Genomic DNA, 27,248 nt, shown 5'->3' on the forward strand with positions numbered 1-27,248 from the left:
TAGAAAATCAGTTGAAATAAGACCCTTTAACTCTAAGCATAAGCTCCTCTGTCTGGTTTGCTTGTTCACGGTCAATTTATTGTGATTTGATTCACACAGAATAAAAATTTTAATATACACATCTATACATTTTGACAAGTTCAATATGCCACTAGCCCTATAGTAGATACCTATAACGTTCTTATCACTCTGGAAAGTTCTTTAGTGCCTCTTGGTAGTTACATCCTCCTACTGCCTCAAATGCTTGGTAACCACTGGTCTGTTTTCTATCTCTGTGGTTTTGTTTTTTCCACAATTCAATTGTTTTGAATTTGGCTTCATTCTCTTAATATGTATTTCAAATTCACCCATGGTCACACATAGCTGGAGATATACCTCTCATTTCTGAGTAGCATTCCACTTATGGATTACTTAAGATTTATTTCTCTGTTGACCAGCTGAAAAACAAATTTTGGCAATAAAGAGCATCTTGAATATACGTGTATTTGAAAAAATATAAATTTTATTTCTCTTAGATAAATACTTAGGACTAAGATACCAGGATATCTGGTAACACAACATTTAACTTTGTTTAAAACTGCTGATTGTTTTTCTAAGTGTCTATAGTATTTTGCATTCCCACTAGCAGAAATTCCCATGAGAGTTTCATTTGCTTTATATCTTCGGCAACACTCAGTGTCATCATTTGCTAGTTTCTGTTTCTTTGTTTTTCTTGCAGTCATTCTCATAAGTGTGCAGTAGTATCTCTGTGGCTATTGTTTTAATTTCAGCAGGTGAATTTGTATTATCTTAGCTAATCATTATATGCAAATGCTGCCTTAATATTTGTGATAAAAGTAATTAAGAATAGAGACTCTCCATCTGGAGTCATTAAAGTAATGATTCTCAAAAAAACTCGGCCCTCCCACTGTATTTAGAGACATTGTCATATTGGGCAATATCAGAAGATACTTTTGGTTATCATGGCTAGGGAGGCCTTGTCATCTAGTAAATACAGGCTTTTTATAATACATGAGGACTCTCCATCCCCACTGTAAACAAAGAATGGTCCCGTTTAAAATGCCAGTAGTAGTAAGATTGAGAAGCACATCCAGTGAAGGTAAAACAGTCAGCATATTAGATGGGAAATCCTCAACACCAAATGCATTATGTTAATTAAGAGACTATGATACATCTGAGTGATCCTTGAAAGGCTTATCAAGTTGGAAAATCAAGAATACTTCACTCTATTTTTGAAAGGCTTATCAGGTTGGAAAATCAAGAATATTTCATTCTATCAATCTTACATACTGCTAGGCAGCTCAAGAGTCCAATTATATTGGTAGTATTTAGTGATTTACATCATCAATAATAATAATGTCTTCAACTATATTTGGGAGGATTTGTGTGATCTCCCAGAGTGCTAGGTATGAATAGTGCACATTAAACAATTTTAAGTATCTGAGCTAATCTTGAATATTTAGTATCCTCTAACAAAGTTACATTGATTTGTTATTCACTGCTAAGTCAAATTTGTAGGATGAATTTTTTTTTTCCTAGTGTGGCTATTGCCTACTTTGGATTCCCAGTGAATCTTAGGATTTTTGCTTTGTTTTGTTTTGCCTTTATTTGACATGTATGCTCAGCCTTCTTTTCTGTAAAAGCTATATATAATCTCATTTAGTCTGGCAAAGGAAGAAAAATTTATGTTCCCCAGCTATATGGTATAAATGTGTGTAATTTTTTTTTCAAGGCTGAGAAAAACAGTGAGTTTCTCCCTGTGTGTACTATAACAGGATTATAAAGACCATGTCTTGAAAATTATCATCAGAATTTAAAATTTACTTCCAATGGTAGGGCTGAATTTATCCAGACTTTCTCGGGCTGTTCATTCTGGTTGACTTGCGCAGAATTGTTTTCATGTTACCTTGTTCAGTTGTCTAAGGCTTTGGTTATTACTTTGTATTTACATTTCTCTGAACCCAAGTAAAAATTTGTTCATTGGTTTGGACTCTCAGGAAATAATGGATTTCCTTGTTTCAGCAGCAAAACTGGACTACAGTTTTTAATTAAATCTATAACCTAAGGAACCAGTCAAAACCCCTTGATAGTGAGAAGTAAAAGTAGATATTTCTAAGACCCCCTTGAATACATCAAATCTAACTTGAGCTTCCTTTCCTTGCTGTCCTTCTGGGTCCAAGCATAGTTTCAGATGACACATGTGGTCCTTTACACTTAACATGCTGCCCATTAGAGGGCAGTAGTGGACAGACACAGCAGCCAGTAAACCAGATAGTAGATTTGCATCCTGTAAACACAGATTGTGATAATTTAGTAAATTTCTCTAAGGTCTGCATTGTAATGTAGAATGTTTCTGCAGCTGCAGATAGGATCACCTTGAACTTTTAACATGGACTTTTTAAATACTTGTTGCATGGATTTGGTTTACAGTTTTTCTGATTTTGTTTATAGGAATACTGTTAACAAGCAACACCTTTTCTTTAATTAGTGATTTATGTGTAGACTACTGCTTCTTTACCACAAGTTACTAACATGTAAGTAGTTGGTGTTGCAATCTTAGAAAGGAAAGGAATGCATTTCATTTTAAAACATGCTATATAAAAACATATGTACCTAGTGCTACCATATTTTCATATCTAATCTTGTTTCTGGGCTGTCTGTTCAATTTGTCCATTTAACCCTTCACTAATAGTCGTAAGTTTGTATAGGTTTGGATACATCTGGAAACCTTGACTCACCCATTTTCTCTCTGTTGTTGGTCAGTTCCCTGTTACTGGGACAAAATAGCTGAGACAATGAACTTACAAGGAGGAAAGATTGATGTTGATTCTCTGGTTCAGATACTTTAAACAATAGCTTCTAGACCCTGATGTTTTGGGCATTGGTAGCATAGTTATCATGACTAGTGTGCATCTTACTGTGGCTAGGAAGCAAAGACAGGAAGGAGCCAAGGGGCCAATACCCCCATTAAGTGTGCATACCTTCTTATGTAACTTCTTTCCATTGGTCCCTAACTCCTAAAGATTTTAGCACTCCTAAGAGCACCAATGACTGGTGACAAAGCCTAGCATATGAGCCACTGGGGGGCATGTAAGATACAAGTTATAGTGTTCTTCTGAACTTCCTTGACTTTTTAGGAGTCTTTGTTCTTTCCTATAAAAATAAACATGCCATGTTACAGATTTTGACTAGAAGTGCTACATGTCCCTTTTGTTTTTCTAAACAACCTTAAGTCATTGTTAGAAAAGGTAACAGACATACTAAGAAAAATAAAATGCAACTCAGAGATACTTGTATTATTACAAAAGGGTTTTCTTTAATGTTTTAAAAGTTGTTAAAATGAGGAGGCTAGGTATATGGCTCAGTGGGTAAAGCCCTTGTCAGGCAAACCTGACAACCTGAGTTCAGATCCCCAGAGCTCATGTAAAAACAAGACACAATGGTGTGCAAGTCCATAATTCACTTCAGTGTGTGTCTGTATGGAGATGGAATGTAGAGACAGGAGAAATACCAGAAGCTTGCAAGCCAGCTAGCCTAGCCTACATAGAAGTAAACAAGAGACAATGTCTCAAACAAGATGCAAGGTAAGAACCAACAACCAGAACTTTCCTCAAACGTCCACCCAAACTCCTTAGGTATACACCCATGCTGATGCTGATACACATGTGAGCATATATACACACACAAAAATGTTTAAAAGTTGTCACGATGACTATTATTACTTCATTTGAAATAGAGTGCAGAGGGGTTTTTTTAATTGCTACAAAACTAAGTCAAAATAGAAATAGTAAATATACTTAATGGATTCAGGGTTCAAGATCCTTATGAATTACCTCTCCAGACTGGAAAAACTATTCCACTATTTTATAAAATTGTTCATTAAATATTTTGAGAATATATGAATAGAAATCATGCTAATGATCAAAGCAAGCAAATGTACTACTTTTTGAAGAAAGTACAGAGAATACAGACAAATGATGTTTGTGTTAATTCCAGGTAGAATTTTATATACAATTTTGCTTTCTCAAGGAAATTTGTAACATAAGCCTGATTATCTTAGGTAAAGTTATTTATCTAGCATCACATGTTGAGCAGTACAAGAATGAAAATATGGTGTTTTGACCCATAAAAAAAGCAGTCTTATTTCCATTGTGTTTTGAGAAATGTTTACTGTGTCCTCTGCCCTAATCTACCTTTTTCTTTTTCTGGGTCTGGGCTACATAGCCAAAAAGAATTTGGGGGAATAGTTCTAATAGGTGGTGACAGTTGACCATTTTTAACTGACAAGAGCTTGTTATAGGATACTAATGAGTTTAGTCTACACCATGAATAGCATAGGTTCAGTGGAAGTAAGGAATTTTCTGGTGGCAGAAGGATAATAAATGCTAGAATTGGTCTAAGAAAGGTTGTAAAGCAGCCTTCCCTAGAGAACTTTAGAGAACACATAAATTCCACTCTGCTCAGGATTTGAAATAGAATCCTCCTTAACTCAATGCTAGATAAAGTTTCATGCTGGCCCTAGAATATTAAAAATATTAGCTGGTAAGGTTAGGGAGTGTTGCTCACTGGTAGCATATAGAAAGTCTTGGGTTCAATCTCCTGCACCAAAAACTTTAAAATAATTAAATCATTACAGTTTTGATGTGTGTCATTGTTTCCCACTTGCTAGGATACAGTGGGAAATACTTTAGTATCTTCTTCATGTCTCTCAATTTTTTCCTGCAACAGGTATATAGAACAGGACAAATAAACAAAACAAAATACAGCAACAACAACAACAAAAAAAAAAAACCCTCTTTAATATGGGGCTGGAGAGATGGCCCAGAGGTCTTGTAAAGCACTGGAGTTCAGTGTCCAGCACCCACATTAGACAACTCATAGCCACCTAGAACTCCAACTCCAGAAGAGTCAATGTCCTCCTCTGGCCTCTGCAGGCACCTGCATGCATATGCACACATGTACACAGAAACACACATACATATACACAAAGCAAAATAAAATGGTTTAAAATTTTTTAATTAAAAGTATCTTTTTAATTAAGCAAAACATCTGCTTTTGTGGTGCTTCCTTTGAGTAAGACAAGCCTAAACAATAAATAAAATCCATACTATGTGAAAAGGAAGGTAATGGATGTATTAAGGGAGGCAATATAATTTTGGTAAGGTGTCCAGAAAGGATGAACATAAAAAACACAAATTCAGAGGGAATGGAGAAGTATTCTGGACCAAGGGAACAGTTGTGTGCCAAGGACTTAAGGTAGGAACAGGAAAGCCTGTGAGCCCTGGCTCAAATGGATGTAGCATATAGTTGCATAGAAAGGCTAGATCTTGCAGTCTCATTAATAAATTTGGGGTTCACTCTGTTGAGGAGGCCACTTCACTGAGCAAGGTTGTGTGGTGAGATGTCATGTTTTTAATGAAGTCAGTGTCTTCACTGTTGGAAGATGGAAAAGGGCAGAACCAAGGGGACCAGATATACTGGATAATATAAGAGCTTTTGGCTTAACTAAATTGAGAAATAGTCAGATTATAAATGTACTCTGAAGATGAAGTCCATAAGAGAAATGGATAATTGTTTGTTAGAAAAGGGGATTAAAGATGACCAATCTTTCCACAGAAATGATTGGGATATATATATACATACATACATACATATATATATATATATATATATATATATATATATGCCATTCACTGCAGTGATCAAGACTGAGTAAAATAGATTTATAGATAGACTACATTTTAGATCTAAATTGAAGATGTTATTTTAAATCTTAGTGGAAATATTTTGTGTAGATAGTTAAAAAGAAGACTGTAGAAGAAGACTATAGAATTGGAGAACACTCAGATTAAGAGCACTGAATCAAGCCAGGCAGTAATGGCACACACCTTTAATCCCAGCACTTGGGAGGCACAGTCAGGCAGATCTATGAGGTCAAAACTAGCTTGGTCTGCAAGTGAGTTATAGGACAGCCAGGGCTACACAGAGAAACCCTGTCTAACAAAACAAGACCAAAAATAAAAACAACCCCTCCTCAAAAAAGAACATTGACTCATTGATATCTTTATGATTAAGAAGTAAATGACTGGAAGTGATCTCGAAGGGATTTAAGTGTTAATAGAGTAAAGGGCCAAGGATTGAGCATTGAGGTATTCACATAATTAATGCAATCAGATCTAAAATCTAAGCAAGGGACATACTCATGGAAGAAGACCAGCTGTCTCAGAGATTCTGGTATTGTATATACATTGGCATGTATATGAATGTATAACCACTCACCTAATTCCAGTGTGTAACTCTGTGCTCTTCTATTTTTCCTATTTTTCACTGTTATGTTAAATATATTTACTGGGATACTTTCATTTGTGTCTGATGCTACAGGAGAATCCAAACCCCCATATGGCATTTCAGAAAGTTCCACGCCCAACAGAAGGATCCCACCTGAGAGTTCATATTCTTCCTTTCCCAAAGATTAATGAAGCCCGGGTTCAGGAACTAATACAGGAAAATCTTGCTAAGAACCAGAATGCACCTCCTGCTACAAGAATAGAAAAGAAATGTGTGGTGCCAGCAGGTCCACCTGTTGGTATGTATTTGTGTGTGTGTGTCTGTGTGTGTGTGTGTGTGTGTGTGTGTGTGTGTGTGTGTGTGTATGTTTGCTCCTTGCTCCTTTCAAAAATAAATCTTTTATGAAATGGGGTGGTGGCACATTTCTATAACCCCAGCATGCAGGAAGCTAAAGTAGGATTACTCCAAGTTCTAGGCCAGACTTGGCTATATAGGGAGTACAACACCCACCTAGACTACACAGTGGGACTCTGTCTCAAAACCACAAGAGCGAAAAACAAGCTGTGTGTCCTTTTATCAAAATACAAGACACAGCAAAGGAAGTGTATGATTTTATAAAATGAACAAGCTCATGAACTGGAATCAAAGTACTACCAACACTCAGATACTCCATCAACACTACCTCTCAGAAAAAGTGATAATTATCTGACTGCTGCCACTGTAAAATCTATTTCTTTCTTAAAACACTTTACTGAACTGTAGTTCACGTATCAAAAGTTCTCCTGGAAGTATATAGTGTGGTGACTTTGAGTAACTCACAGTTAATTCTACCATTATCACTCTTTAGTTTAAAGAACATTTTCTTAAGCCATTTAAAAACATTCTTCTGTACCTGTTGTCAATGATTTCCTACTTCCTTCCAGAACTACCTTCTCTCCAGGTTGGAGAGTAATCTACATCCTGTCTTTATGAATTTGCCTATTATGAGCATTTGTATAAATGGAATTTTGTACCATGTATTCTTTTGTGACTAACTTACTCGTTTAGCATAATATTTTCAACGTTTTTATGGTAGCATATGTCAGTATGACATTGCTTTTTGTGGGTGAATAATGTTCAACAGTAAGGGGGAAATAACATTCAACAATAAGGGAAAAATATACATTTGACCTTTTTAAATCATTCCTGAAATGATAGACATTCGGTTCTGCTTCAGGGCTTTTATGAATAATGCTGCTGTGAACACTGTTGCACAACTCTTGTGTATATGTGTTTTCAGTTCTCTTGAGTACATTCCCAGGTAGGAACTGGGGGTGGGATCTGATACTCTGTGATTTTAAGAACTGACCCTCCTTTCCACAGCAGTTGCCCTTCTTATACTTTACCAGCAATGGGCAAGAATGTGACACCCCTCCAGCACCAGAATGCTCAGCAGCTTTTTATGTTTGTTGCCTTTTCTGCATCATCTGTTAATGTCTCTGATGTCGGGTATGGTGGCACACACCTTTAGTCTCAGGAATCAGGAGTCAGAGGCAGGTCAGTTTCTGAATTTGAGGCCAATCTGGTCTATGTAGCAAGTTTCAGGGCAGCCAGGGCTACATAGTGAGTCCTGTCTTTAAATAAAAGGGTGTGTGTCCAGTTTTAATTTGAGCTATTTATTACTGAATTACTAGAATTTTCTGTAGTTTTTAAGTGACTCCCTTACCAGATATCTGATTTGTAAATACATTCTCCTCTTTTATGGACTGTCTTTCTTTTTTCTTTTTCTTTTTAAATTAAAATTTTAACTTAATTTTTTATTCCTGTTACTACTATCACAATTTACAGGACAATATAGCTAATGTAATGAAAAGAAAAAGACAAAGCTACAACAGATAAAAGACCTCAGGAATGTATTTAATTGATACTACATTGGAATCAATAGCTGCACTTTTTGCAAACTGTAGCTATGACAGTCCTGAACAAGAAGGGTTTCCTGTTTAAGCTGCAGTAATTTTTCTGACTGGATTATCATTCCTTTATTGGCAGATTTTTACAGTTCCTATAATATGTTTGGAACAACTGTCTTGAAGTAACCTGCCACTTTCCTGACAACTCCTTATTCTCTCTCGATAAAAACTGGAGCCCTTTTCTACTGTTTTTTTTTTTTTTTTTAAAGTCTTCTGCTACCATATCCACCACTTCTACCACCAGATTCATAGCCATCATGATAGGGACTGCCTGAGCAAGTCATTATAGTTCCCACAACCTCCACAGTTACCTCTACCAGAATTTCCTCCTTCGTTGCAACCATCATATCCTCTTCCTCCACCACCAGATCCACCACCTTGGTTTCCACATCCTGGTCCAACACTACCATAGCCTCCTCTACTACTGTAACAATGACCACCAGTATAGTTGCCACCATCACCTTCAAATCCATTTATCTACCATTACCACCACTACCTCTGCTGCCGCCACCTCCACCACCATAGCTTCCTCTTCCACCAAAGTTTTCACCACAACCAAATTACCTCTGCCACCTCCAGAGTTTCCTCCACAACCCATAAAGTTGCCAGATCCACCTCCATGACCTCTCTGTGATTTAGTAGACTGCATCTCTTGTTTAGAAAGGGCCTTTTTCACTTCACAATTATGCCCACTAATAGTGTGGTATTTGTGAACAATAATTTTATAATCATCAAAATTACAAAAGCAAATCCTCTCTTTTTTTCCCACTCTGCCTGCCTTCCCTAATTTCTGTGTTTCGGTCTTGCCATACCTTTCAAAGTGGTCTCTCAGATTATATTTTTCTGTATCTCTTTAATTCTACCAACAAACATTTTCTTCACCGTTAAATGTTAAATGGGCACCAGGCTTTACAGAATCCTCTCTAGACACAACTCTCTTAATTCCACCACTCACCCATCAACCTTGTGTGGCCGAGCACACATTGTACAAGAGTAGATCACAAAACCAAAGCCCCTGGAACATTTTGTTTAAGATCTCTCATTAACACGCAGTCTGTAAGTGTGCCCCATTTCTCAAAATGTTCTCTTAAGCTATCATCTGTAGTTTCAAAGCCCAGACCACCAATAAACTGCTTTCTCAACTGTTCTGGTTCCTTTGGATCATGGCCCTCTATTTTAAGACTGGGCTCACCTCTTCAAGCTCAAGTTCAATATGAGACTGAGAGGAAGAGTTGAGGCTATGGACTTTTTTTTTTTTTTTTTTAACTGAATCTCGTCCCTTCTTCCCTAGCAGTTGAAGGAGATGTATTAAAATCTCATGACTATGGAGCTCTTTCCCATTTTAGCTCTAGCTTAGCATTCTGGGTATATCTCGAAGTTGATTTGTTAGATGAGTATATATTTGCAAGTGTAATACTGATTAATTTGCCTCTTCATTATTATGAAATGTGAACTAAGTTGTATCCTCCAAAGGGAAAACTTAGTCACTTTAAGATTATTACCATGACCAATATATAGTATTTTTTCTTATTACATGGAATTTGTTATTTTAATTTTGCCCAGGATTTGAAAGATTAGACTAGTCAGTGTATAATTTATGTAGTTTTAATTTATTTGTGTTTTCTTTATATTCTTCCACTAGTTTCAATAATGGATAAAGTGATAACAGTTTTCAACAGTGCACAGAGACTGGAAGTTGTTAGAAACTGCATCTCATTCATATTTGAAAATAAAACTTTGGAGACTGAGAAGGTAATAAAATAACATTTTTCTATTTAATATTTTCCCTTTAGAATTACATTTTGAAGTTGGCAAGTGATCTGTTCTCTAATTCTCTTTTGTCTTTTTAAGCCATTTTAAATGAATAGTGTCCAAAATTTAAGACTAGTTCAAGCCTCTGCCCACAAGAGAATTTGGTAGTCAGTTTTTCTCTCTAGTTGTTATAAAGATTTAATATTATCATTTTAAATTGTATGAGTGTGTGTGTGTGTGTGTGTGTGTGTGTGAGAGAGAGAGAGAGAGAGAGAGAGAGAGAGAGAGAGAGAGAGAGAGAGAGAGAGAGAGCGCTATATACACATGAGTAGTGCAGAGGTGCCTGTAGAGGCCATGGCATCAGAACCCCAGAAGCTGGAGTTAGTGTGTGATGAGTCACTTGATGTGGGTGCTTGGAACTGAGCTTGTATCTTCTGCAAAAGCAATACACATTCTTAACAGCTGAGCCATCTCTCTAGCCACTTTCTCTCCTATTTTAAAGCACGATTCTTTAAACCTTTTTTCACATACTTTATTTTATATATAATTTCTTCTCTTTTTTTTTCCTAAGGAATCTAGTTAAATTGTCTAGAGCATACTAGAAACTGATACTACAATTTAAACGTGCCTCTTTGGGTTTTCTTGCTTTCTTCAATGAAACATGATAAACATAACATAGCCTTTGCTTGGTGACTCATGATCACAGTTCTGAACATCTGCTACAGGGGGTTGGTAAACATGTACAGTTGCTTGCTACTATACTGAATAACCCATCATTTCTCACTTTTTCATGTTTTTGTTAGTCATTTATTTGTTGGTTGACTGGTATGGTTTGGAGATAGATATATCTATCTCCAAATGTGGCAGGTTTCCTATTTGTTTCTCTTGCCTTCAGCTTTTGCATGCTGTTTCTTTCTTAGTTTGGTTTGTTTTGGTTTTAGATTTTTGAGACGATGTCTCCCTGGGTAGTAGTCTAGATTGGCCTTGTTTTCCTGACCCTCTTTCCTCAGCCCCTCTGAATCCAGGTGATGCCATCATACTAGGCTTTGCATGCTGTGTTTATATCTGCTCCTAGTGTTGGTAGGCCCTCCTGCTCTAATACTTTTTCTTTTCTTGCTAATTTGTACCTTCCTTTTTTTTTTATGTTCTCTAAATTAAATAAGCTCTTTAATACTATATGCAAATGAACAGACTGTATATGGTGAATTAGAGGAGCCATTTCTTAATATATGCAAATGAACAGACTGTATATGGTGAATTAGAGGAGCCATTTCTTAATATTCTTATAATGAGAGCTTTAATGAATATATCTAAAGAGATCTAAATATCTATAGCTTTGGGTCATGGTCTAAGCAGCAGTCTATTTAGCCACTAAAGTTCTATGAAGTCTGGGGTGGGGTGAATTTAATGTTTTCTCAACCTACATTATAAGCTACTTGTACTTGTTTTTCTTGCTATCTTACAAATGAACATATAATTACAAATCTATTTTACAATCGGTCTTAGCAGTGAATCACCTGTTTCCTAGGAATTCAATTCTAGGAACTGTGTTAAATACTTGACAGGATGTTCTTGAATTTTCAGTGTGGTTGCTTGAAGGTACATTTGGTCACTTGGACTTCTCTTGTCCTCAGACCCTTCCTGCTGCCTTAAGGGCCCTTAAAGGAAAAGCAGCAAGACAGTGTCTCACTGATGAACTGGGTTTGCATGTCCAGCAGAACCGGGCAATATTGGATCATCAGCAGTTTGACTACATAATAAGGATGATGAATTGTACTCTGCAGGTAATCTTGAGTGATTTTTAGAAATACCTTTTTTCCTGAAATATAAATGTCTTGAGGCTGCTGTGGCTAATGAAGATATGATCATTGAATTGCTTGCTCACTAATTGATGTAAATGCTCACTTCTTTGGTCTTTCTTTCTTTTCTCTAGACAAGTACTGTGTTACTATGATGATTTTGTAATATGAGCAATATCTTAAAGGCATAGAGTCATATATTACAAAATCCTATAGTCATGTCACTCCTCAATCAGTTTTTAGTTGTACTGTCAAAGCAGAGAACAGTTAATGATGAATAATCCAATGATAAAAGACTGAATTATAAGAAGCAGTCTCCTATGGGCTTCAGAATAGGTATATGATCTTACAAAAATAATATTCCTATAAAATAATGAAGACTCAAATTAGAAGAAGTAATCTGGATTCCTTGTTGGCTGTCATCCTGTTCTCTTTAAATATTGAGAATTATTGAATGCCAAGTGATTTAAATAAAATACATGTAAAGTATAGTGTAGTGGAAACAAGAACCACAGGATATGATTGGTAATAAAATTTGTAGATGAAAGAAAGCTAAATAAATGAGAAGGTATAGTATATGATCACAGACAGTTCTCAAAATAATCTCTGGTGATGATGTAGTTCCTGTCAAAAATCCAAGCAGAAGATCAAAATCCTCTGTAAATACCAACCTTATTCTAATAAGAAAAAGAACAAGTCATGGAGACTTGCCTTGTCAGCTCTCAAATAATTAGATAATATAAAATGGCAAAGTTATATTCACATTGACCAATAAAACAGAAGAAAGAGCCCAAAGATGCACACTCATATTGAAATGTGCTTTATGGGAAAATGGCATTTTAGAACAGTGGCTAATTTAGAATTATGATCAACTCCGTAAGTAATTGTGGGACTTGTGGATGAGCACATACACATAATATACCTTCAACATGTGCCAGGCATAGTGGCATATAACTTTGGTTCCAGTACTTGGGAGGCAGAGGCAGGTAGATGTCTGTGAGTTTGAGGTAGCCTGGTCTACATAAAGTGAGTACTAGGACAGCCAGAGATACATAATGAGACCCTATTTTGGAAAAAAGAAAAAGAAAAAATACCAACACAAAAAGTATACACCCTCACACTACACAATATCAGTTTCACATGGGGTAGAGCAAGATTTATTTAAGTCACCAGCAGTGCCAATCTTAAAAGATTTGACTACATTAAAATTTCCCTCTTCTTTTCATCAAATAAATAAAGGCTAGAGAGAGTGACAACACAGGCCAGAAATAGTAGCACACCACCTCATCCTATGCGGGGAAGGCTAACACAAGAGGTCTGGAGTTAGAGACAGTCCAGCACTACACAGTGAGACCATCTATAAAAATACAGAATCATGAAAATACTTACCTCAGACTGATAGATGTGTGTAAAGCATATAATTGCCAACAAATTTGTATCTTAATTGTAATAACATCTGTAGATTTTTTTTTAAGACAACCTAATTTTTAAATGGGGAAAACATGTAAAGAAAACTATCCAATTAATAAGTGTATAAAAAGATGGTCTAGGCCAGGCAGTGGTGGCGCACACTTTTGACCTCAGCACTCAGGAGGCAGAGGCAGGCAGATCTCTCTGAGTTTGAGACCAGCCTGGTTTACAAAGTTAGTTCTAGGACAGCTAGGCCTACCTACACAGAGAAACCCTGTCTTAAAAAACTAACAGGTGAAAAACAAAAACACAAGAAAAAGAAAAAAAAAAGTTGTCTAAAGAAGAAAATCTATTCCTGTAATTGAAGAAGTGTACAAGTTTTGATAAGGTTACATAACTTATAAACTATGCTGTCAACGTATAAACTAGTAAATCCCTTAAAAACATTTGTAAGCAATTGCCTCAAAAAATGAGATACCTTAGAATAAACCTAATAAAGGAAGTGAAAGACTTCTACGGTGAAAACTTTAAAACACTGAAGAAATTGAAGACACTAGAAGATGAAAAGACCACCATGCTCTTGAATTGATAGTGTGACAACTATCTTGCCAAAAACAATCTCAAGGTTCAATGTGGTCCCCACCTAAATTCCTCCATTTTTCACAAAAATAGAAAGAAAATCATAAAACTCATATAGAAGCACAGAAGATCCCGGATAGCCAAGGCAATCCTGAGAAAAACCAATACTAGAGGTATTATCAGACCTGGTCTCAAGTTATACTGCAGAGCCATAATGACAAAAGCGCCATGGCACTGGCATAGAAACAGACATGTAAATCAGTGGGATAAGATAGCATAACCAAATATAGACTCGGATATTACCATATGATTTTTGACAAAGATGCCAAAAACACACATTGTGGGGGAAGCTGCCTCTTCAACGAGGGATGCCGGGAAAGCTAGATATTTACATGTACAAGAATGAAACTGAATCCTTGTCTCTAACTCTGAAATTTATAGAAGGCAAAGTAGAGAAAAACATTTCAAGACATCAGCCTACGGAAGAACTTTCTGAAAAGGATCCCAATCACTTGTAATCATATTAAGCATTAAATTACTCTCATAAAAGCAAATATATGTTTTCTCTCATTTGTGGTTCCTAGATTTTATATAGATAAATTTATGTCTGTGTATATATAATAGGAAATTAGAAACAATACTGTCTAGGGGTGTAGCCAGAAGTTTTCCTGTGTCCCACCAATCCCACAGCCCCTCAGACAAGTAAACACACAGAGGCTTATATTATTTACAAACTGTATGGCCTAATGCTTCAGGCTTCTCGCTAGCTAGCTCCTATAACTTAACCCATTTCTATTAATCTGTAAGTTGCCACATGGCCATGGCTTACTGGTACTTTCACATCTTGCTTCTCCTGGCAGCAGCTGATGTCTCTTCTCTCCTGTGCCTCTCCTTTTTCTGTTTCTGTCCTGGATTTCCCACCTGCCTATGAGCTGCCTTGCCACAGGCCAAAGCAGTCAGTCTATTAACCAATGGGAACAACACATATTCACAGCATACAGAAAGACATCTCCCAGCATAGAGGAACGTGGAGGTCTTATGGGAAGGGAAGGGCATGAAAAGAAAAGAAAATAGTTTGAGGGAATATAGTTAACATACAATATATACTTGTATGAAAATGTAAAATAAAAAAGCAGACTTTGTAAGTTATGATTAACAAGATATTAGAAAAGAAGGTAATTTGTCATTACCTTGTAAAGCTGCATATGAATCATATTCTAGGACCCAGATATTCCAGTAGATGTTCTCTTGCCTATATACACCAAGAGAGATATGTGTCAGTGTTCTGAGTTGCATGGCACAATTAAAAGATTACTCCAGAAGTAATCCGGGCTCAGTGGCAACAGGGAGGTTCAGCCGTGATGAATGAACTTCGAACAGCCATGCAGAAGCGTATTTATTGATTGTTACACAAAAGTTGGTTTTTTGTTTTTGGGTTTTTTTTTGGGGGGGGGGGACGGGTAAAACAAGTTCCTCATACCAAAGCCCCTGGTCTAATCTATATGTTTCATGAAGAAAAACGTCACACTCCTATAACTTTAGTCCTTATTGTGTACTGTTTGCAGTACCTAATAATGCAAGACATTCCAGGTGTACCAGGACCATGTTGTGACCAAAGTCCTGCAAAGGCTGTAAAGCTTCTTCAGAAAAATAACTGTAGATAACAGAGAACAATCACTGTCTTCTACAATGATTTCTTCAAGGTCAACATACTTCTTTAAAACAACTTCATTCTAATGTTTACACTAGATACAGTGAAAACAACTGTTTGACTCTAATGTTTACCCTAGATACAATAATTCTACTAGAATTTCACTCCAGATATGCACAAAAATGTTCATTGCAGCATTATTTAAAATAACAGAAACACTTGGGCCTGGAGAGGTGGCTCAGTGGTTAATAGCTTGTAGAGGACTTGAGTTCGCTTCTCAGTACTCAAATCAGGTGGCTTAAAACTCCAGCTTCAGAGACTCCAACTCTCTCTTCTGTATTATGTGAGCACCAATATTCATATGTGCACATAACCCCCCACTAGACACATAATTAAAAATAAAGTAGATCTTAAATAGTGGGAAAACTGAAACTTGTCAGTGATAGAATGAATATATAAATAGATAAATTTTCTTTCTGTAGAGTATTATTCAGTAGAGAAAATGAACAGATTGCAGCTACAGGTAACAATATGGTTGACTCTTAAGATACTTTGTGTAAGACAGCTTAATTACAATATGGTTCTACATTTAAAAAATCAAAAGCATATAGTATCTAGAAATATTTAACTTAGTGATATTAACATAGGTGGTAAAACCACAAAGAAAATCAAAATCAAGATATGGCTGTGGGGATGGGGCTCTAGTTCAGTGATAGAACACCCCTAGCATGCAGGAGGCCCTGTGGAATTTCAAAACTCCCAATAGTTACCATTTTGATATTGATTTATTTAATAGTGGTGTCTTTGAAAGACTGTTCAACTCTAAATAGAAATGTGTCAATCTACATACATACTGATATAGAAACAATTGTGTTATATATTAGAGGTAGGGAAAAAGGTAGTTATATAAAGTAGATATGTGATTTTTTTTATCTGTAATTACATACATGTGTACATATATTGATTATAAGTTTGGAAAGATATTTACACTAAGTCATTAATAGTATACTTTTCTGGCATGGATTCTAATAGTTTTGATTTATAATTTAAATTCTTTTAATTACACATAATAAGAGCATATCTTTTATAATTAAAAATTATTTTACAGAAAATAAACTTTGTGCACCCTTATGAAAAGAATAAACCATACTAAATTTTCTCTTCAAAAAGCCCACAATTCTTTGTTACTTTGTTATAGTAATTTTTTCTATCGATAAATTACAGACCAAAGAAGTAGGATTGACAAATCAAGATGTTCAGAAGCCCTAAAGTTAGACAGTTTCCCAACTTCTTAATGACTGATATTAAAGCTACAAAAACTGTATTGGAAGTTTTTTTTCTATCAGTGTTTTCTATGCCATTTATGGACTAAAGTTTCAAAACTTTAAGCTTCACATTTTAAGATTATTTTTTAAGGTCTTGTCTAAACTTAATCTAAAACACATACTAGAACATATACAATTAATCATGTCATTTACAGACCTATAGGAAGCTGAACTACATTTTTTTTTGTTCTTTGAATACTCATCCTTCTGGAAAATAGAAAGTACAATCATAATTTTTGTTTCTTTCAAATACACCTTATTTACATAAGTACTTAAATAAGTCAACATTTCAGATGCACATAAGCATAGTCCCTGTGTTTATCAATGTTCCTACCATTGTTTGCCATCATATAAGCATTCTTTGTGGTTACAAATGGGCCTACATGTACTGTCCTTGTGTGAATGAGTTCTTTATTTACAATTTGGGGTTTATTGGTGTCTCTGTTTGTTGGAATTGCATAAAGGGATTTAACATGACATTATTATTACCCTTTACAAAAGCATAGAATTTAAAAGCAGGCCAAACATCTGTGTTGATATTTTTAAGAAAGAAATATTAACTAAATGAACTAATTTTTAGTTAGTGATTCAAACACTTAGTAATCTTTCTTTTCATGACCTAGAAGTTAGTCTCTTTCTTGCCCTCAAGGGAAAACCAAAAGGAACATCAGTACTGCAAAACAACTACTTTGTTTATCAGGCTCTTTCAAAGCCAAGATAAATTTTCACAGTACTGTTTTATACAGGGTGTGATTAATTCCTACATAACATCTCATTTCAAAAAATGGATCATATTTTCAAAACAAGGGATCAAAAATCATGAATTGAACCTCCATTTAAAGCTTTTTATTATGTCTAGATCTTAGCTACTATCTTTTAACAATAAATTATGATTTGAAAACCCAATGAAGTTCTCCATTTCTCTCATTATGTTTAACTCCATGCTTTGAGAAAAAGACATTGAAATTTTTCAAATAAACATAAATCATAATTTTGATACATGGTTCTCAAGAAGAAGAGAGTATCTCCAAATAGAATGAACCAAGTCTTAAGCATCAGCACGATTTTTAAAAAGGTTTTTGTAAAGACTTATTTCTATGTGCATTGGTGTTTTGCCTGTATGTATGTCAGTGAGGGTGCCAGTTTCCTGGAACTGGAGTTACAGACAATGAGCTACCATATGGGAGCTGGAAATTGATCCTTGGATCTATGGGAAGATCAGCCAGTGCCCTTAACCACTAAGCCATCTCTTCAACCCCTGAATCAGCAGGTTTTTGACCACACTTATACCTTGGTCTCTTTAAGGCTTGGACAGCTGGTTAAACCTGAAAATTTTACATTGAGATAGAAACACTGAAAATAAGAAGCAATCCCCACTTAGTAGCATGCCAGGAGAAGCAATTATACATCTTTCTTTAAGTAATGTATTTCCTATTTAAGCAATCAGGATTCCGCAGATCAAGTTCAATAAAACATGAGCTCACAGTTGTAAAATGGTCCAAAACCATGAGCATGATCCAGTTTCAACACCAACCAGTGACAAACTTAGACCTCCCCCTAAGACTATATTTACTTATCTAACATGCATAAATGACAGTTAAAATACTAAATAAAAGATCAAATATAAAAAATAACGAAACTAACAAAAATGACTATGTTTAAATTACATAATCATTAAAAGTAAAGACTCAAGAGATGTAGAAGACAGTGTTATTAAGATGTCATTTATCCCTCTATAAATGAACTATGTATTAAATGCAATCTAAGTCAAAATTGTAGCTGCCCTCTTTTAGAAGTTAGCAAACTGATTCTTAAATTTCTGTGGAAGTACTATAGACTTAGAATTACACACTCAATAAAGGAACAAATTTGGAGAATTTTAAAACATAACAACCCAGGTTAATCAAGATAAAGCATCAATGCTAGGTCAGTGAAAAAGAACAATCATAAGTAGACCCATATTTATGGCATTTTTCACAAACGCATTGAAATGATAAAATAGGGAGATAAATGGTTTTGTGTCTTTACAAATAGTTTGGAAGCTTGTTGTTAACGCATGCCTTTAATCCCAGCATTCAGGAGGCAGAAGCAGGTGGATCTCTGTGAGTTCGAGGCTAGCCTGGTCTACAGAGTGATTTCCAGGATAGCCAGGACTACATGGAGAAACCCTGTCCCAAAAAGCCAAAATAAAAATAATAATATTGGAATAACCAAATGTCCATATGGATACTGACTGTACATTAGAAAATAAGGATTAATTTGAAACAGAACATTGACATAAAATGTAGAGCTATGAAATTTTGATTTGTTGCTTAGTTGATATTCTTCTTAGATGAAATCTTTTTAAAATTGGCCACCTGACTTCAAACTCACAGTCTTCCTGAACATGTGAGACACCAGTGTGTAGCATTACATGTGCCTCAGAAAGGGAGAGGTGGTGGGGGTGATAAAAGCTCCACAGGCAACTCAAGCAAGATCAGCCATGCGTGGTGGTGTAAATCTGCAAGGTAGCACTTGGGAGGGAAAGCAGGAGGACCTTTCATCAAGGTTATCCTTGACTACTGTGCTGGACAGTTTGATGTCAACTTGACACAAGCTAAAATCATCTGAACCTCAGTTAAGAAAATTGTCTCTATTATATAATTTTGGCTTCTTTGTCAAAAATCAGGTGTTCATAGGTGTGTAGGTTTATATCAGGGTATTCAATTCGTTCCATGTGTCTGTTTTTATGCCAATACCAAGCTATTTTTATTACTATATCTCTGTAGTAGAACTTGAAATCAGGGATGGTGATACCTCCAGAAGTTTGGTTATTGTACAGGATTATTTTGGCTATCCTGGTTTTTTTTTTTTCATATGAAATTGAGTATTGTTCTTTTGAGGTCTGTAAAGAATTGTGTTGGGATTCTGAGGGGAATTGCATTGAATCTATAGAATGCTTTTGGTAAGATTGCCATTTTTTACTATGTTAATTCTACTGATCCATGAGCATGAGAGATCTTTCCATCTTCTGATATCTTCTTCAATTTCTTTCTTCAGAGACTTGAAGTTCTTGTCATACAGGTTTTTTACTTGTTTCGTTAGAGTTACCCCAAGATATTTTATATTATTTGTGGCTATTGTAAAGAGTGTTGCTTTCCTGACTTCATTCTCAGCGCATTTATTATTTGTATATAGGAGGGCTATTGATTTTTTTTGTTTTGTTTTGTTTTTTTAGTTAGTCTTGTATCCAGCCACATCACTGAAGGTGTTTATTAGCAGTAGGAGCTCCCTGGTAGAATTTTTGGGGTCACTTGTGTATACTATCATATCATGGATTTCCCTGGGAGGGGGAAATAGAAGAGATCTCAGGAAACTGGGAGTGAGGGAGTGGGAACATGAGGGATCAGGTTGAGGGGGTTGGGGGGAGGACAGGGGAGAGTAATGGAAGAGATGTCTTCATAGAAGGAGACATTTGGGGGTTAGGAAGAAACCTGGTGCCAGGAATCCACAGGGCTGACCCCAGCTAAGACTCCTAGCAATAGTGGAGAGGGTGCCTGAACTGACCATCTCCTGTAATGAGATTGTAGACTACCTTACTTGCCATCAGAGAGCCTTCATCCAGTAACCAATGGAAACAAATGGCAGAGACCCACAGCCAAGCACTGGGCTGAGCTCCAGGAATCTTGCTGAAGAGAGGGAGGAAGGAAGGATTGTACGAACCAGGGGTAGTCAAGGTCATCAAGGGAACCCACAGAAACAATTAACCTGGGCTCATATGAGACTCTGGACTGACAGCTAAGGGAGCCTATATGGGACCAACCTAGGCCCTCTACATATGTGTGATAGATATGTAGCTTGGTCTGTTTTAGGGACTCCTAGGAGTGAGATCAGGGCCTGTCCCTAATGCTTGAGCTGGCTTTTGGGAACCTATTCCACAATCCCCCACCCCTTGCCTTAATCCTACCTCAGCTTGATATGCCATGCTTTGTTGACATCCATGGGAAGCTTGTCCCTTTCTGAACAGAAACAGATGGAGTGAATGGCAGGAGGAGGGCAAAGGGGAGACAGGAGGAGACGAGAGAGGGGAAACTGTGGTCAGGACTTAAATAAAAGAAAAAACTTAATAAAAAAAAAAGATAATGCCTCCATAGGATCAGGATGTAGACAAACCCATACAGCTGTTCTTCTCAACCTCTGGGTCACCACCCCTTTGGGGGTCCTATTGACCCTTCGTCAGGGATTGCAATCAGATATTTACATTATGAGTCATAATTAGCAAAATTACAATTGTGAAATAACAATGAAAATAATTTTATGGTTGGGGTCACTACAACATGAGGAATTAAAGGGTCAAAGCATTAGGAAGGTTGAAACCACTGTTGGAGGTCATTTTCTTAATTAGTCAATGATGTGGGAGGGTCCAGCCCATTGTGGGTGGTGCCATCCCTGGGCTGGTGGCCCTGGGTTCTATAAGAAAACAGGCTGAGCAAGCGATGAGAAACAAGCCAAGAAGCAGCACCCCTCCATGGCCTCTGACTTAGCTCCTGCTATAGGGTTCCTGCCCTATTTGAGTTCCTGTCCTGTCTTCCTTCAGTGATAAATAGTGCTGTTTTGAAAGAGCAAGTCAAATGAACCCTTTCCTCCCCAAGTTGTTTTTGGCGATAGTGTTTTATCACAGCAATCGAAACCCTAACTAATACAGCTACATAGTGAATTTGAGGACAGCCTGGGCTTCGTGAAACTTTTGTCTCCAAAAAGAAAAACAAATACTGGATGTATCACTAAGCAGATTTTCCATCCAAGCAGACAGCAATTGGGGAGCAAGGAGGTTCCCAAAGATAATCTTAGGTTTTAGGCACACAGCTAAAGCAGGGGCAAGAAGGCGTTTTTTAAAAATATCCCTGCTGAGTCAGTGGCTCTAGAGGCAAAGGTGCCTCCCTTTGCAGCCCACTCTGAGAACCTAGGGAAAGTATTAGAAGCCTGTACTCTAAGACCTAGCCTGCAGGATTCTACTGGTTATAAAGAAAACCTTTCATTCAGAACCATTGAGCATCTCTTGTGAAAATCTGGTCCATACTAGAGACTGCAGTGTGTTCTGGGATTCACCAGCTCCCCCAGAAGAGGGACAAATGCTGGCAAGTACTGTAAGAGACTGAGTCTTAGGTACCCAATAGAAAGGTTGCCAACAGCTCTAACATGATGTAGAGACAGAAAAAAACCCTGAAGTTATAGTACTTATCACTTGTTCCACTAACCACACCCTTTGGTTGTGGAGCAAACAACACAAAATTCAACATAGGAAATGTTATACCACAAATATTATGTCCTCATTGGAAGACATTCCTGTTAACCCAAATATTCAAAGATGGAAATCCAGGACAGCATAGAGATTGCACCAGCTTCCACAAAAGTAACCACAAAGAAACAGGCTGCACCACTGGCCACTTTAGGGGCCACCAAGAAACAGACTCTGTACACTTCCTATTTTTCTCTCTTTCACTTTTATATACTTAAGATCTCATTTCAACTTTGTGGACCAGCTTTGTCCTGCCCTGTTCCGGGTTGGGTTTGGAGATAGGTTTTCCCATAGAACAAGGTTGGCTTGAGGTTGACGTCTCCCTGCCCCAGCCTGCCAAGAGCTGGGGTTGTTTTAAGTTGGCTTACTAAATTTCTTTACCTCTTTCTCTCTCTTTCCCTTTTCGTTCTACGTTCACTTCTAGCTGCCTTATCTCGGTCCTTTGTCTTTATTGTTCTCACTTTCCACTTACCTCTCTTGTTTATTATCTCTGTTGCTCAAATACTAAATTGCTCCTCTTATTGATCTGCTTATTTTTGTTACATTCTAACCCTTAGCAACTGGCATTTTAGTACACACTGTAGTATTCTTGTTCCTCTACTCCCTGAAATGTATTGGAGTTGAAGGGGTCATTGTTTCTACTTAGCTATTCCTATGTTGCCATAGTGGGTCTATCCATCACTTGTATATGCTTCTGAGATAGTACTCTACTCTCAGAGTTGTACTAGAGTGTGAGTGTAATACCCTGAACCTGTAATGAGAGGCAGGCGGATCTCTGTGAGTTTGAGGCCAGACTGGTCTACCAAGTGAGTTCCAGGAAAGGCTCAAAACTACACAGAGAAACCCTGTCTCAAAAAAACAAAACAAAACAAAACAAAAAAAAGAACCTGTAGTGATAAAGGCTTGATTATTGAGCTACAAACCCTTGGCCCAATAGAGAAAAACAGTGCATAATCACTATTGCAACCTAGTCACATTTAAAACATTGCAAATACTTTGACTTAAAGAAAAAATGGATGAATTTTTTTAAATCCAACCAAATACCATATCCCAGATGTATAAGTTTCATTGCACAAACATAAGAAATTAAAAAAAAAGACAATATGACTTCTCCAAAACTTACCAATTTCACAGTAATGGATCTATAGAAGCAAATTAGATGCAATTTCAGACAAAGAATTCAAAAGGATTATTGTAAGAATGACCAATGAGGCAAAGAGGGCATGAATAAATTCCTACACAAATTCAAAAAATTGCAGATAATTGAATGAAATAAAGTTAAGACAGAGTATGAAAAAATAATCCAATAAAAAAGAGAAATACTGCAGAAAAAATAACCACCATAATCAAGTAGACTTTATCCCAGAGATTCAAGGATGGTTCAGCATACAAAAATCTGTCAATGTAATATACCATATAAACAAACTGAAAGAAAAAAACCACATGATCATTTCATTAGATGCTGAAAAGGCATTTGACAAAATCCAACACCCCTTTATGATAAAAGTCTTAGAGATCAGGAATACAAAGAACATACCTAAACATAATAAAGGCAGTTTACAGCAAACCAACGGCCAACATCAAATTAAATGGAGAGAAACTCAAAGCAATTCCACTAAAATCAGGAACAAGGAAGGCTGTCTGCTCTCCCTATACTTATTCAATAGAGTACTTGAAGTTCTAGCCAGAGCAATAAGACAACATAAGGACATTAAGGGGATACAAATTGGAAAGGAAGAAGTCAAGCTTTCCCTGTTTGCAGATGACATGATAGTATACTTGAGTGACCCCAAAGATTCAACCAGGGAACTGATACAGCTTATAAACACCTTCAGCAACATAGCAGGATACAAGATCAACTCAAAAAAATCACTAGCCCTCCGATATATAATTGACAAACAGGCTGAGAAGGAAATCAGAGATACATCACCCTTTACAATAGCCACAAATGACATAAAAATACCTTGGGGTGACACTAAGCAAGCAAGTGAAGGACCCATATGACAAGAACTTTAAGTCCCTGAAAAAAGAAATTGAAGAAGATGTCAGAAAATGCAAAGATCTCCCATGCTCATGGATAGGCAGGACTAACAGTAAAAATGGCAATTTTACCAAAAGCAATCTGCAGATTCAATGCAATCCCCATCAAAATACCAACACAATTCTTCACAGACCTGGAAAGAATAATACTCAACTTCATATGGAAAAACAAAAAACCCAGGATAGCCAAAAGAATCCTGTACAATAAAACAACCTCTAGAGGCATCACGATTCCTGACTTCAAGCTCCACTATAGAGCTACAGTAATAAAAACAGCTTGGTACTGGCATAAAAACTGACATGTAGACCAATGGAATCGAATTGAAGACCCTGACATTAATCCACAAACCTATGAACATACAATTTTTGACAAATAAGCCAAAAATGTACAATGGAAAAAAGAAAGCATCTTCAATAAATGGTGCTGGCATAACTGGATATCAATGTGTAGAAGGCTGCAAATAGATCAGTATCTATCACCGTGCACAAAACTTAAGTCCAAGTGGATCAAAGACCTCAACATAAACCCAGCTACTCTGAACCTGCTAGAAGAGAAAGTAGGAAATAGTCTTGAACTCATTGGCATAGGAGATCACTTTCTAAATATAACACCAGAAGCTCAGACACTGAGAGAAACAATCAATCAATGGGACCTCCTGAAAGTGAGAAGCTTTTGTAGAGCAAAGGATATGGTCAACAAGGCAAAGTGACAGCCTAAAGAATGGGAAAAGGTCTTCACTAACCCCACATCTGACAGAGGACTGATACCCAGAATATATAAGGAACTCAAGAAATTAGGCATCAAAATGCCCAACAGTCCAGTTAAGAAATGAGCTATAGAACTAAACAGAGAATTCTCAACAGAGGAAACTCAAATGGCTGAAAGACATTTAAGGAATTGTTCAACATCCCTAATTATCAGGGAAATGCAAATCAAAACAACTCTGAGATACCATGTTATACCTGTCAGAATGACTAAGATCAAAAACACTGAAGACACCTTATGCTGGAGAGGATGTGGAGCTAGGGGAACTCTCCTCCACTGCTGGTGGGAATGCAAGCTTATACAACCACTTTGGAAATCAATATGGTGCTTTCTCAGAAAATTGGGAATCAATCTCCCCCAAGATCCAGCTATTCCACTCTTGGGCATATACCCAAGGAACGCTCAATCATACCACAAGGGCACTTGCTCAGCTATGTTCATATCAGCATTGCTTGTAATAGCCAGAACCTGGAAACAACCTAGATGCCCTTCAACTGAAGAATGGATAAATAAAATGTGGTACATATACACAATGGAATACTACTCAGCAGAGAAAAACAATGACATCATGAGGTTTGCAGGCAAATGGATGGATCTAGAAAAAATCATCCTGAGTGAGGTAACCCAGACTCAGAAAGACAAACATGGTATGTACTCACTCATAGGAGGATACTAGATGTGGAACAAGGATGACTAGACTGCTACTCACATCACCAGGGAGGCTACCTGGAAAACAGGACCCCAAAAAAGACACGGGGATCGCCCAATGATGGAGAAATGGATGAGATCTACATGAACAGCCTGGACATGAGTGGGGGTAATGAAGGGCGAGGGTCGAGGGAAAGAGAGCCTGTGGGAGCAGGAGATCCCAGCTGGATCAAGAACAGAGAGGGAGAACAAGGAATAGGAGACCATGGTAAATGAAGACCACATGAGAATAGGAAGAAGCAAAGTGCTAGAGAGGCCCACAGAAATCCACAAAGATACCCCCACAATAGACTGCTGGCAATGATCGAGAGACAGCCCGAACTGACCTACTCTGGTGATAGGATGGCCAAACACCCTAATTGTCATGCTAGAAACCCCATCCAATGACTGAAGGAACTGGATGCAGAGATCTGATCTATGGCTAGGCCCCAGGTGGAGCTCCGGGGGTCCAATTAGCGAGAAAGAGCAGGGTTTATATGAGCGAGAATTGTTGAAACCAAGGTTGGATAAAGCACAGGGACAAATAGCCAAACAAATGGAAACACATGAACTGTGAACCAATGGCTGGGGGGCCCCCAACTGGATCAGGCCCTCTGAATAGGTGAGACGTTGATTGGCTTGATCTGTTTGGGAGGCATCCAGGCAGTGGGACCAAGTCCTGTGCTCAATGCATGAGTTGGCTGTTTGAAACCTGGGGCTTATGCAGAGACGCTTGGCTCAGCCTGGAAGGAGGGGACTGGACCTGCCTGGACTGAGTCTACCAGGTTGATCTCAGTCCTCAGGGGAGGCTTTGCCCTGGAGGAGGTGGGGATGGGGGGTGGGCTGGGGGGAAGGGGAGTGGGGTGGGAGTGGGAAGAACAAGGGAATCTTTGGCTGATATGTAGAACTGAATTGTATTGTAAAATAAAATTAAATTAAATTAAAAAAATATTAAAATCTTTTCACACCAAATCCATTTCTTTGTAAAGCACATTTTATTATTTTAGCTTACTGTGTTGTTGTTTTTTTGAACCAATCTGAATTTCTTGTATTCTTCTGTTTAACCACTTTTGATATCACCATTGTAAACAATCTCTCTTTGAGACTTTTTTTCCCGGCAACTCTAGATTGTGTCAAGTTGACAATTAAAGCTACCAACCATGACAAGTAGAACTCAGTTTTTCACTGAATGATTGAAATCTGTCTTCACTGGCTTTTTCACATTTGTCAGAGTGGACATTTTAAAAAAGACAAAAGAAGAAAAAAGCTAATGCAGTTATACTATACACTAACTTAATGACTTTCTGTCACATTACTGGCAAAAATCCCAAGAAAAAATGTTGTTATTTAAATGACTATAAAAGTTTTATTGATACAGTAAATATTTAGGAAAAGTTTTAAGAAAGTTTTCTTTTAATTCTAACTATTTTTTAAAACCATAAGTAAGACAGAAAGTTTTCTCTTTTTTTCCCCTGCTGACAAGCTCACATACCCCTAGTCTGCTATTAAAGTGATGTACCTTTCATTTTTTTTTCCCCTCCTTTTAAAATTAATTTTGAGCCTGGTGTCGTGGTGCACACCTTTAGTCCCAGCATATAGGACGCAGAGGCTGTTGAAACTCAATGTGTGCTTTTTTTTGTTTTTTTTTTTTTAAACTAAACTACATAAAGTAATATAATATCTAATAGAAAATGGCAATTCACGACCATTTATAACTATAGTCC

The 27,248-nt window shown here is 37.0% G+C and overlaps 1 protein-coding gene across 1 annotated transcript in view; it reads left to right on the top strand.

Annotated features, from left to right (window-relative positions):
- The window catches only part of Sbf2 (SET binding factor 2), a 352,132-nt gene that overhangs the window by 213,059 nt on the left and 111,825 nt on the right, over positions 1-27,248 (top strand). Inside the window, 3 exon segments of the mRNA XM_037211535.1 lie at positions 6,382-6,586; positions 9,880-9,989; positions 11,624-11,773. Of these exon segments, the coding sequence (XP_037067430.1) occupies positions 6,382-6,586; positions 9,880-9,989; positions 11,624-11,773 (465 nt within the window).

The sequence above is a fragment of the Peromyscus leucopus genome, chromosome 1, assembly GCF_004664715.2.
Source record: "Peromyscus leucopus breed LL Stock chromosome 1, UCI_PerLeu_2.1, whole genome shotgun sequence".
Classification (NCBI taxonomy): Eukaryota; Metazoa; Chordata; class Mammalia; order Rodentia; family Cricetidae; genus Peromyscus; species Peromyscus leucopus.